The 12143-nt window shown below is 52.4% G+C and overlaps 1 protein-coding gene across 6 annotated transcripts in view; it reads right to left on the bottom strand.

The window, feature by feature from the left end:
* Positions 1-7319, bottom strand: part of PKNOX2 (PBX/knotted 1 homeobox 2) — a gene marked incomplete at its 5' end in the record, with an annotated part of 73983 nt that extends 66664 nt beyond the window's left edge. For 5 of the 6 annotated variants that reach the window (XM_084250817.1, XM_084250818.1, XM_084250820.1 and 2 more), the window contains one exon: positions 7233-7319. In XM_084250817.1, coding sequence (XP_084106943.1) covers positions 7233-7319 — 87 coding nt within the window. The remainder of the gene's footprint in view (positions 1-7232) is intronic. The other variant, XM_084250819.1, reaches the window with a different exon arrangement.
* Positions 7320-12143: the final 4824 nt, after the last annotated feature.

Below are 12143 nucleotides of genomic sequence, written 5' to 3'. Positions count from 1 at the left end.
TTTTAAAAGATTTGTTTATTTATGCATACAAGAACTGGGGTACAGTCCAGTGGTGTGGGGGGTGAGAGGATTCACCAGAGAGAGAGGGGAGCAGAACAAGCAGTAGGAAATACACTGCCGAGGGGAGCAGCAGCCAAACCAGGAGAGGCCTACTGCGCCATGTGGGTTGCTCCCTGGCTGGCCGGGGATTGAACTCATGCTACAGTGACTGCCAATAGCTTGGTAGCGCTGTCTTTAACTCTTGTGCCACCAGGGAGGCCCTGCACCTTGACTTCTAAGCATGTTTACTGCTTCCTTTTACCAGTCTTCCTCTCTGAAACCATCCCCCTCCCTCTGTCCATACCCTGCCCCGACACTCCAGCACCCACACTTCCCATGTTCCCCCAAATGCCCTCCTCCTCCACATCTTGCTGTCGATGACTGATGCCCGCTGTCTTTCACAGGGTCCTTCCCAAACCCTGGACAACCTAGACCTGCATGACTCAGCACAGATATGCTTCTTAAGAGGACACCCCTCTTTTGAGCCTTCTGCCTGATCCAGCAGGGTGGGAGCTGCCCATTCTGTGTCTGCCCCTCCAGGCACAGAAGCCTTGGTTCTGAGACCATGGGAGCTGCAGGGTCTGGCCCTCTAGGGGCCGCTGAGGTTCTGTGCTGGGCTGGCCAGAAGCTGGCACTTCCTGAAAGCTGGTAGGGCAGGATCTGGTTTCCTCACAAGCAGGAGAGAGTCCAAGGACCTGAGAGGAGGTCAGGGCCATTTGGTAAATATCAAGTTTGGCCTGAACAGGTGGGAGGCGGCAGGGGGTACTGCCGACGTTTTCTGGGGGACAGCGCAGGCCATAGGGCGCTCCAGGCCTGGGCCTGCTTACTGGCCCTGGTCTTGTCTCTGGTACAGCACCCTGCCCTTTACCATGCACCCAGAGCAGATTCTATTGTGTGGGGCTGCCTGAACACACCCAAAGATTTACATCTTCATGTCTTATGGCCATAGCTGCCTCAGCAGGCATTGTCCATTTCAACCCCTGCCTCCCCCCACCCCCGACTGTGTGTAAACTCACCTCTCATTCAAGACTCAACTGGAATATCCACTTTTCCAAGGAGTCTTGCCCAACTCTCTACATCCCCCGGCCCCGGCACCTTGGCGCATCTGTTTGTGTGTCTACCCTAATGCCTGTAACACTTCAGGGCCCTGAGTGGCTCCCAGGGCTGGCTCCCAGCTCCTATCACCTTGTCTGGCTCATGTGATGTTCCAGAGTGTTTGTTAAATGACTGAATGAGGGAATGAGTGAGCAATGTGAAAACTGGCTCAGGGATGCAGAAAGTGGGGGGGAGTCAATGAAGTTCCTCCAAATATCCTCCAACCCAGTGAGTCCAGGGAGAAGAAAGACTGGCAATAGAGCCAGGGCAGCCCAGTTTATCTCAAAGAAACTTCTGGAACAGCAGGCCTAGGGCTTACCGATAGAAAGAAGCACAGAGAAGGTGTCTAACATTGTAAAATGGGGTGAGGATGTCTTAATTAACTTGAAAGCGTTTTCAGGCCATGGTTTACACTCTGAAGTTTGTAAAATAGTCACTGGTCTGCACCTTCTCAGGTGTTACTGACGTGTGGCTAACAGCAGGAAGTTGTGGAGTTTGAGCCAGTCTTTCACTTACCAGCTGAGTGCACTTTCCTTGGAACTGTCTGCTCCCCACCATCTCACTCATGTCTAGGGGACCCCTCACTTGTATACAGTGATTTCCACTTGGTCCATTAGGGTGCATATCAGAGCCTCTGTGTGTGTGTGTGCATGTGTGTGTGTGAGTGTGTCCATTTATAGAGGGGTATGTTTACATCAGAAATACATATTTGACATGTCTATTGAGTTCCTAATAACAATTAGTAGATGAAGTTCAGGCCAATACTGGCTGCTGGAGATGCACAGAAGACAGAGCGGAAAGTGAGTGTGAGCCTCCTGGGTGAAAAAATGCTGAGAAAACTATACTTTCACACCCACAACCTCAACAATCCTGTGAGGCATGAGGCCCAGAAGTGGCCCCCATTCTACTGATGGAGAAACTAAGGTCCTAAGGGACTGTGGGTTCCATTAGGGCAGGAGCTGTTCATTCTGTACCCCAGTACAGAGCAGGAGATCTGCACTCAGGAGGTATGGGATGGCTGAGTGGATGCAAGAAATAGTGTTGAGATGCCTTGCCACATTTGTACAATTCATCAACAGTGGAGTTGGAATAAAACCTAGGATCCCTGAATTTCTACTGCATTGAGTCATCCTCTCCTCTTCCTCCTGACCACAAAGTCCAAGGACAATAAGCACCCATGGGCCTGACTCACCCATCCCCCTCCAGTTAGGCCACACAGACACCGGAGCTCCTAGAAGACGCTGCTGGAAGGGGGGTGGGGGGGGAAGCAAGTTCAAGAGCTGCTTAGGCTGCTGCTGACTTTGATCACCTGTTCCCTGATGTATTTTAAGCTTTGTATACTTGGGCCCTTAACTATTTTTATAGCCGTTTAGGGCATTCATCCTGCTTGATGGGACGAGGGAGAAAAGAAAATCTCTGATAATATCAGAATTAAGGTAGGAAGTTCAGCACATGAAGAACCCCAGTGCGGTCATGAGAGTGTGTGTTTAAGTTGAAAACTCAGGTGGCCAGCCCACCGTCAACTTAGTGAGGGATAAAGTTCCGTGGCCAGGCCTGGAGGCTGCTTTTGCTTTTTACACAATGAAGAATCCAGGCCTTGAGTGAGTGGAGTTCAGGGATATGGCCAGTTTAAAGGCATGGATGACCCGAGCCGGCCAGGGAGAGAGGTCACGGCACACAAAGAGAAGAAAGGCTGAGCAGAAAATGAAACAGACAGAGAGGAGTCCGTTTTGATGAGTCAAAGCGAGGGAAGGCAGGTCGCCCATATGGTCTCTGGGGTGCTGCCCCCAGGGGCAGACAGAGCCGTCAATCACAGCCACAGAAAAGGCTTACAGGGAGTTTCAAAGCTGCTGAATTAACTCCTGGGCTGCAAAGTGGATGTGTTTCACAGGCAGCTGAGCAGAGGGCCCTGCCAGGCAGGGGGCTCTGGCCCTTAAAGGGATGAGAGGAATGTAAAGTGTGAAAACATCTGAACCCGCTTCTGCCCCTCACAGCTGCATGGCCTGCATGGGGGCCATTCACAGCCAGGGACCCCAGCCACCCCCTCTGCTTCCAGTTAATGAAACCAGCATGGGGATCCTAATAACTGATCAGCGCCCATCCAGCTTTCCCAGGATGCGTGCTTGGTCCAGAGAGGGACTAAGGGGTTGGGGTAGGGAGGGAAACGAGGTACTCAGAGGGACAAGAGAGACCAGTCTCCCCCCACCACCCCCACCTGCCTGGCTCCATTTAGCCTTCCTCTTACAGGGCAGCTAAGATAGCGTCACCTTGACCCCAAGTCTGCAGGTACAGTTTCTTGGGGTCCGGAGTCCCACTCTCCTGACTCCGAGGGTTGTGGGGACAGAGAATGTAGCTTTGGGCAAAGGGTCCCAAGAAAGGCTTGGCTTCCTCTTCAAGCAAGCGTCCCAGCCTGGCCGAACCAAGAGTTCAGATGTTGCCTGTCTTGCCTCCCTCTGGTCAATCATGAGGCTGCATCCTTGGTGATTTGCCAAGACTCTTTGATTGTCACTCATCTTTAAGTCACGCTATGTAAGCACCGAGCTAGCTGCAGGTCAGTATGGCCCTAACTGTTCACTGAGTATCCATGTTCATAGGTGAGACTTGACTCCATGAGGATTTCTGCTTTCTAATCAAATGCTCATGTAGCCCGACAGGCTGGGCACATGCAGACAGAAGAATACTAAGCACTGAATACATACATAAATAGAACAGATGAAATATTTGTCTTGCTTATAAGCCAAGGGTAAAGATATCTGTGGAACCACAGCTCTGGATCTATGTTTGAGGAGGAGGGGAGGGGCTGGTGATAGCAAGAGGTGTTTGCATGTGAGGAAGGTGAGGGTGGAGGAGCTGGGAATGGCTGGTTCCCTGAAACTGCTAGGGAAGCCACACAAGGAACTTTGCCTGGTGGGCAATGAAACACACGGAGTGCCACAGGAGATGCAGACCTTGAATGACATTTCCGAGGTGAAGAGAGATGACATGAGCAAGGGGTTTACATCTAGAAGGAGAGAGCGGGAGTGGTGTGACCAAGAAAATTCTGGGAGGGAGTCTGGAGTGACACTTGCTGGGGTTCTAGGCATGTTTGGGATGGGGAGCAGGGGTTGAGAACATGGGTTCCCTTGAGATCAGTGGGGGCATGGGACAGTGAGAAGAGGGGGTTTTGAAAGTACAGGTGACAGATGGCCAGGGTGGGATGCAGAAGGGAAGGAAAGGAATATAGGAATCAGCACAAAATTGTAAAAGGAGGGACCACACACCTATTTAAGATCCGGATCTCCCTGGAAACAGTGTTTTCATTAAACAATCTTGGTAGGACTCTACCATCACTGGTACTCACCCCTGCCTCTCAGGGCATAAAGAGAGGGTCTGGATCAAGGCTGCTCAGGCACAGCATGCTGGAGTTGAGGTACTGTGGTTGGGCAATAGAGGGCGCTGCTGCTCTGACAGAATGCAACAGGAAGCCTCCGGAAGGAGGAAGTAGGCTCCATGAAGAGTTCCAGTGGGTTGTTGATTTTGCACTTTCTAAACTTACAGCTTGTCTTTGGTGCATAATAAACAGAATGCCATCCTTACAAGCAATCATGGAATTTCCCCAAGATGAACCAAATGAAACAGAACTGAGGGGCCAGAAGCTGCTTGGCCATCATACCACTTGGCTTGGGCCCAAATAGCATAAGGCCATGACCATTGATGCTGCTCTGCTAAAGTGGGAGGGAAAAAAGCCTCCCTCATTTTTAATAACTTTATTCCCCAAACTTCAAAAAATGAAATTGCCAAGTTAAGAACTTGCCTTGAAAAAAAATTTTTCTAATTTATTATAAAGATGGTCGGGGCTTGGGAATTTTTTTAATGCAGATTCCTAATTTTCCAAAGTGAGATTCTCCTGTGCATTTGAATAGATTATGCTCAGTATTGCTAGCCCTTAGCACAACGGGAACATTATTAAAACGATTGCCTAGGTCTCAAAGGAAGGGCTCTGCTTCTCGATTCCTTTTTTATTTTGGGGGCTTTGGATCCGAGACTGTCCATTTCTTGCCTGTGGAGGAAACTGGGTTTCTGAGGAGGTGATAGAGAGACATACTCAGCTGTCCAGGCCTGGAGGAAACGAGTCGGGCAGGGTCCCTAAGTAATGAGATCAGACCTGAAGGAATGAGGAGGACGTGCCTGGGGAATCTTTCCCCGATTCCTCTGTGTGCCTGACACGGAGGCCAGGCTTTCCCACAGACACGATCAGAGAGCATTTGCGTCTTGTGGATAATAAGCAGTAGGAGGACAGTGGGACAGGGCATCCCCTGAAAGCCGGGCTGGATCTCTTAGAAGGGGAGATGGCAGGAGGATCAGAGCAGGTTCCCCAGCAGGAACTTCATGTGGACGAGCCATTCCCATGCAGGAGTCGCCCCTAGAAGCCCCCAGAGAATGCAGAGAAGATCCCCCAAATCCAACTGGCCAGTATTCCCTGAAGCATGCAGCCTTTCTGCCATGAGTCAGAAGTTGTTCTGGGGATCCCCCACCTCTTCCACCCCACCCCTCCTATGCCTGCCCTGACTCCTCCCCGACCCCTGCCCTATCCTGTTCAGATTCCTTGGGAACCAGCTAGGCTTAGGGAGGGCCCATGACAATCTAGCCAGAGCCGAGAGGCCTAGGCAAGGCCAAAGAGACCCCAGACCCACACAACCCTGAGACTTCCTGTCTGACTTCCTGTCTGGTTCTTCTCTGGCTTCACAAGGAGATTGTTCCTTGGCTGTGAATATGAATATTTTTGGTCGTGAAGTCCTGGCTCCTCAGAAAGGAGGGTCTTGCGACTGTATCTGGCTTGTACTCTAAGGCCCTAGATGGGGAATTGGAGCTGCCCTTCCTCCCCTCAAAACTAGAGGAACTTAGTGGGGTCTTCCGGGGTGGGGCCTGCAGCCCCGCCTCCAGCACCTCCCTTGACAGCTGGGATGTGTTCATCTCAGCTGTATGCTGAGAATTATTTTTTTTAAAGATTTATTTATTCATGCATACAAAAACTGGGGTACAGGCCAGAGGTGTGGGGGGGGGGTGAGAAAATTCACCAGAGACAGAGTGAGGAACAGAACAGGCAGATTGACCAAAGTACACTGCTGAGGGGAGCAGTGGTGGAGCCAGGAGAGGTCTGCTGTGCCATGTGGGTTGTTCCCTGGCTGGCTGGGAATCAAACTCATGCTGCTGTGGCTGCGGATAGCTCCATAGGTTGCATCTTAATCCCTTGTGCCACTAGGGAGGCCCTGTGCTGAGAATTAAATTAGGCTCTGAATTTTTGGACAACACAGGCCCTTGCTGAAGCTTTCCTGCTAATCCCCACCAAACCCAAACTTCTCCCAGCTGCCCAGACAGGCAAAGCAGGGGGTTTGGGGTGGAAGGCTGAGAGGGGAGAAGCCACTGCCAGCTGTGCCAGTCTGGTGCTCTCTGACCTCTTGGTCCTATCCTAGTATGTCCCTGAGCCTTAGGTATGGGGGTATGGGCCTTTGCACCCATCCCACCACCTGGGCCAGGCTTCCAGAAGAGCCACTAGGAAGATAGAGTCAGGGGGAGTGGGAGTCTCAGGAGAACTTGCGGGGAACTGCCGGGTCTGAGCTGAGGGATGGAAACTGGGAACCACACAGAAGGGGCTAGAGATGTAGAAAATAGTCCTGGCCTTTCCCTGGTTAGAAGCCAATTGGAGTCCTGAAGAGCAGGGAGAGTCTCCCAACAGGCAGGCAGGGAAGGATTGGCAAGGGGCCTCCAGTGACCAGTGAGCCAGGGATGTACTATGAGGGAACCTCGAATTCAGAAGCTTCCCCTCGACATTCCCAGGCAGACTCAATTTACCTGCACCTCAATCTTTCTGAAGGAGCAGGGGCTCCGTGAATTTGGCTGATGTCTGCTCTACCTGTGAAGCAGGGTATGGTGGGCAGGCCTGGGACTAGGCTCCTAGGCAGCGACAGTTGCCCAAGTAGGGTCTGAACTGGTGTTTTGTCAAATGTAATGACTCCCCAGAGGCCTCTCAGGCCTGACAGTCCAGGGGGCAGCCAATACACAGCTGTTCCCACCCTGCTGGGAAAGGCCTGCACCCTGTGGGGCCAGTTGGCACTCACCTGCGGGCTGTCCTGGTAGGGTGGGGGCGGGACATTCTGCGTGGCCATCATCGTCAGAGCGGGGGCTGGGGAGGCATGTTGCATCATGGGGTTGATTCACATCGAGGATCTGTGGCAGGAGAAAGGGGGCATCACATTAATAAGCTGAGCACGGGGAGTCCTGGGGACCAGTCGGCTTGACATTTTCTCAAGCGAGGTCCCTGGGATTGAGGGATACAGCAAGGGCTGGAGGCCCTTAGTGGAACAAATTAGGGCTATGGGGGAAAGCCAGGGTGGGGAGGAATTTGCTGTACTATTTTGACTTGAAAAAAGTAATATTCAAATCATATATAACACCACCTGCACACTTTGCTCAGCCTGTGTTCTGATCGGGGATAGGTGGAAGAGGGGGTCAACCCCTGGCAGCACATGGGAATTGAAAACCATTCGGTACCCCACAAGACAAGGATACTTTCCCTTTCCTGGGTTCTCCCTGAGCTCCCATCAGCACTCTCAAGTCTGTCCTCCCAGTTCTGTCCTCCCAGTTCTGTCCTCCCAGTTCCTATCCCACCTCTTTGGCCCCAGGGTCTCCATGCAACAGATGTGCCTATGACACCCCCTCGTGGTGGAAATGGATGTGGAGTGCTGGGCCCCCCAGCCTGGAGGGTGACCATTTGGGGGTCTTCAGAGCAGGGAAGAGGCAGAGGAGGGCCTGGGTGTGTCTAGGTATGAGCTTGTGACCTGCGTTCAATACAGAGTCAGGCATGTGGCCCAGAAGACATGTCAGAGCCAGAAGGTCAGGCCGCCTCAGACAGGAGAGGCCAAGAGCAGTGATGTGTGTGTGTGTGTGTGTGTGCATGTTGGGACAGGACAGGGGACAGGACTAGTGAAGCAGGGATGGAACACAAATCTTCAGACTCGTGGTTCCCAGTATTGCCCCCGCCCCCAATCACCAGTAGGGGTTTGCTCCACTGGGCCTCAAGGCCTGTAGAGTGACCATAGAGGCCCCGAAGTATTTAGAGCTGGAAACCACAAGCTAGTTGCTGGACATAGGCCTGTCCATGGCATGGCATGGTGCCTCCTGAGAAGCGCTGAGGGGACCGGGGCCTGTCCTCCTTCTGGGTGGAGGGTGCTGATGAGCCAGGAAATTGAATGGGGGAGCTTGCCCAGCTCCATCCTCTGCATGCCTGGTGCCCCTCCCCCACCCAGGACCTCCTGAAATGTTCACCCAACTGAAGTCTGTGGGGTTTGAGTATGTTTTTGAGTTGCCTAAGTAAAAGGGTGGGTCTCCCGGGCTCGCTCTCTCTCTCTCTCTCTCTCTCTCTCTCTCTCTCTCTCTGTGTGTGTGTGTAATGTTGTTTTGGTTCTTTTTCAGTAAGAAGAAGAAAGATCAGCTCTGGCCTGACCTGAGTCTGAACTACCCGGTTTGCTCTGACCTGTAGTGCTCATGGGAAAGCATTGGAAATTCAGGTATTCATTCACTCAAACAAATGTTTTTCAGGTGTCAACTACGTGCAAAGCACTCTGCCAGGGAGTGTGGGAAGATGGATGAAAGGAGGAAAGATCCTCTCTCCAAGGAGCCTTGTTGGCAGAGTGAAGGGAGAGTCCCTGGGGAGAGAAGAAAGTGAAAGGAAGGCTGGAGGTGCCTGGGGTGGCGGGGAGACAGGAGGCTTTGCCTGCTCTGCAGCTTGACAGCAGGGAGCAGGTTCATCCTGGCTACCTTCACCTCGCTCACCCGGACTCACTTCAAAAACTGGGCGGCCAGGAGGTCTGAGCAGCTCAGGGTTTAGCTCACACACATTCTAGCTGCAGGAGATCCAGGCAGTATTTCCTCAAAGGGGCAGTAGGGAGCCCTGAGGGGAACCAAGGTCTGTTTTCATGGCTGGATCTTCATCTGGTTGGTGGTAAACACCCAAGGAAGGCAATAGCAGAGTGAAGGGGTTTCCAGAGAAAAAAGAAAAGGGGATTCAGAGTCCTTGACTCATTAGAAAGAACTTCCAGAAGTAAGACTTTTGATATATTAAAATAGATGTGGACTCTCACTTTGGAACCCTACGAAAACAAAGGCAATAGGGATATTCAGGAGTATGTTAGGCTCAGCCTTTCCTGGAACTCTGGCCAGTGAGGTAAATTTGGATGGGACTTAAGTCCCTGCCTTCTGAACCCTCTCCCAGGAGCCAAATCTCAGATGCTCCCAGGCAGGGAAAGGGAACCACCGCGAGGCTGTAGTACCAGCAGCATCCGGGAGAGGGTGCTTGGGGGTAGAGTCTGGGGTGGGAGCTGCCTGGGCAGATTTTTCTCCCATCTTAGGGGAAATGCTTCTTTAACCTGGGGTGTGAGTCTTTTGGTAGCCTTGTGCCAAGGATGAGAAAGTCATAGTGAAGGCAAAGCAAAGGAAGCTTCATGAGGAGGCGTTGGGCTAACAGATGAGTCTTTAATCTGCCTTCTTTTGTTCTCTGGGCAATGAATGGGAGGTGGGGTCATTTTTGAGTCCCTGCCTTAGAATCCTAGAAATATTTGCAACAGCAGGATGGCTGCTTGCCCTAGGGGAGACGGTTGAGAGTGGTCTGCACCCACAAACAACTGCTCTTGAGGCTGAGTGGAGGTTTTCTCAGTCTAGATCCTGTTGGGCCATGAAGCAGGGGGCAGACCTGCTTGGGTCGGAGGACAGAAACAATTTTTTGAGGATCCAGATGGCCCTCGCCCCTCCCCCTCCTGTCCAGGGTCATCATAGGCCACTAGGCCACTGCCCCACTGCCCTCTGGGGGCTTCTCCTGCAGAAGAACAGGAGGCCTTTTCATCTGGGGCTTAAGTTTCCATCTCTGTTCACTCAGGCACAGAAGCCTCTGGTAACCTGATGCTGGGGGAGACCCATGTCCATCTCCAGGAGACCAAGGCGGCTCCTTTCTAAACACCCCTGCACCTGCACACCCACTGCCCCTTCCTTTTGGAACTCCAGATCTATCAGTTAAACTTTGGGGGAGAACTGAGGAACCATGTGGAACTATCCTGGAGAGAAATGTGGGGGGCTGGTTATTTCGACTGGGGCTGGGTTGAAACATCAGGGCTGGAGTGTGGATGGGGACAGGGTGTCTGTGAGGGGATCTCCTTGAGCAGGTTTCCTGCTGAGCCTTTGGGACACCTGCCCCCCGTTTGCACTTTCTTTGGGAGGTGGAAGGGGCAGCAGGGCTGAGCTCCAGCAAACGCAGCCCAGGGCTTCTGAGCGTGGTCAGCGGCTTGGAGAGGCTGCTCCGCCCTGTCCAGAGCCCCAGAGCTGTTACCAGACACCGGGGCCTTGCAGGAGCACGGCCAAGGCTGAAATGGAGGACACAGGAGGAACAATTTGCCACCGAGAAATTTCCCACGACATTTTAATACTGAAAACCTTTATTAAATGACAACTGGGAGGAGAAAAACCTATGTAACAATCAACCCACAGTGATATCCAAGAAGAAATCATTTGTGTCACGGATATTATCATCAAAAGGAGGTTAAAATGCCATGCTCCCGGGTGAGACAGTGCGTGTGGCGTTGGGGGTGGATGAGGGGCATAAAAGGACATCCCTTTAGGAGGTAGGGAATCATCCCTAGAGCCACCACCTCCCCCTGAATCCTCCCCCACCTGCAAAGGGAGGCCTCAGTCTGCAGCTCAAACTTCAGTGTGTTGACAAACAGGCTTAGAAAAAACTACCAAGCTCGTTAGGAAGGAGCTCATTAGGGCTTGTTGACATGAAGCCCATTAGACCAATTAACATTCCATTAACGGCCTGGGGCACTAAGGGGTTAATGCTGCCCGCCAGTAATTGGGCCAGGGTGCCTGGGTTGGGGGCTCAGGGTCTGAAGGATGAGAAACAAAGTCTAATTGGGAACTCTCTGGCCAGGTGGCCCCACAGCATTTGTTCTGGCCCTCTTGACCCTGGCTGGGGCTACACTGGACCTGGCACCAAGGTGGGAGAGGAGGGAAGGGAGCAACTTCCCGGGGCTCTCACTGTCCCACCCATCTCGGACTGGGTGGATGGTTGGCAGGGGTGGTGGCGGGGATAGTCCCAGCCTCTTGGCTGGACCCTGATAGGCTTTCTTCTCCCCTCCCCTTCCCTTTCTGGTCCAGTTTCTCTGGAGGTGGGGGAAGTACTAAGTCCCCTCTCCTATCTGTACTGGATTTCTGTGATGTTACCCACTCTTAGATGAACTCTTTGGAGAAGCTAGAATCCTGGAGGCCCAAGAACCTGATTTATCCGCAGAGCAGACAGAAGGGTGGGGGGAGGGAGTACTCACCTTCCTTCTCCCTCTATTTCCCCCCCCCTTCCCCACAGAACAGCTAAGAGACACTGCAGAGACCTCCTAGGAGTCCCCTCTGTGTCCTTTCACACACAAGCAGTATTTCCATTATTTTCCTTCCCTTTCCTTACAAGTAGAAGCTGTGGAAGGCCCATGGCCTGTGTGGACCCCCCACTTCCTCCTCTGTAAACACCTGGGGTCCAGAGCCTATGTTTAGGGTCAGAAAATTTGGATTTCATCCCAGCCCTATCACTTATCTGTGCCCCGTACAAGTGACTTTTCCTCTCACTGCAAAATGAGGGATTTCACCAGAATATCTTGAAGCTCTTTGCTCATAGTTAGCACTAAGCACATGCCTTGCTGAACTGACTGAAATAGTTGGATTGTCGCTTCATTCCAAAGGAGATGGCACGGGAAGGAGACCCCTGAGGCCAGAGAGCCAGCAGCCCTCCTGGGTGCCCCATCCAGAAGCCCGCAGGTGCTTGCTTACCCCCACTCCCTAAACCCCAGACTGGCTCCTCTGAGCAGCTGCCCAGGCCCAGGTTCTAAAGTCTAGACAGATTTGCAGGAGGCTGAAATAACATAGTGAACTCAGCGGGAGGGAGCAAAAGGCTGCATTAGTACCCTGGCTGGCTTCAACCTCTCCCTCCAGAG

The sequence above is a fragment of the Talpa europaea genome, assembly GCF_964194135.1.
Source record: "Talpa europaea genome assembly, chromosome: 12".
Lineage (NCBI taxonomy): Eukaryota > Metazoa > Chordata > Mammalia > Eulipotyphla > Talpidae > Talpa > Talpa europaea.
This window is presented reverse-complemented; position numbering and strand designations above follow the sequence as displayed.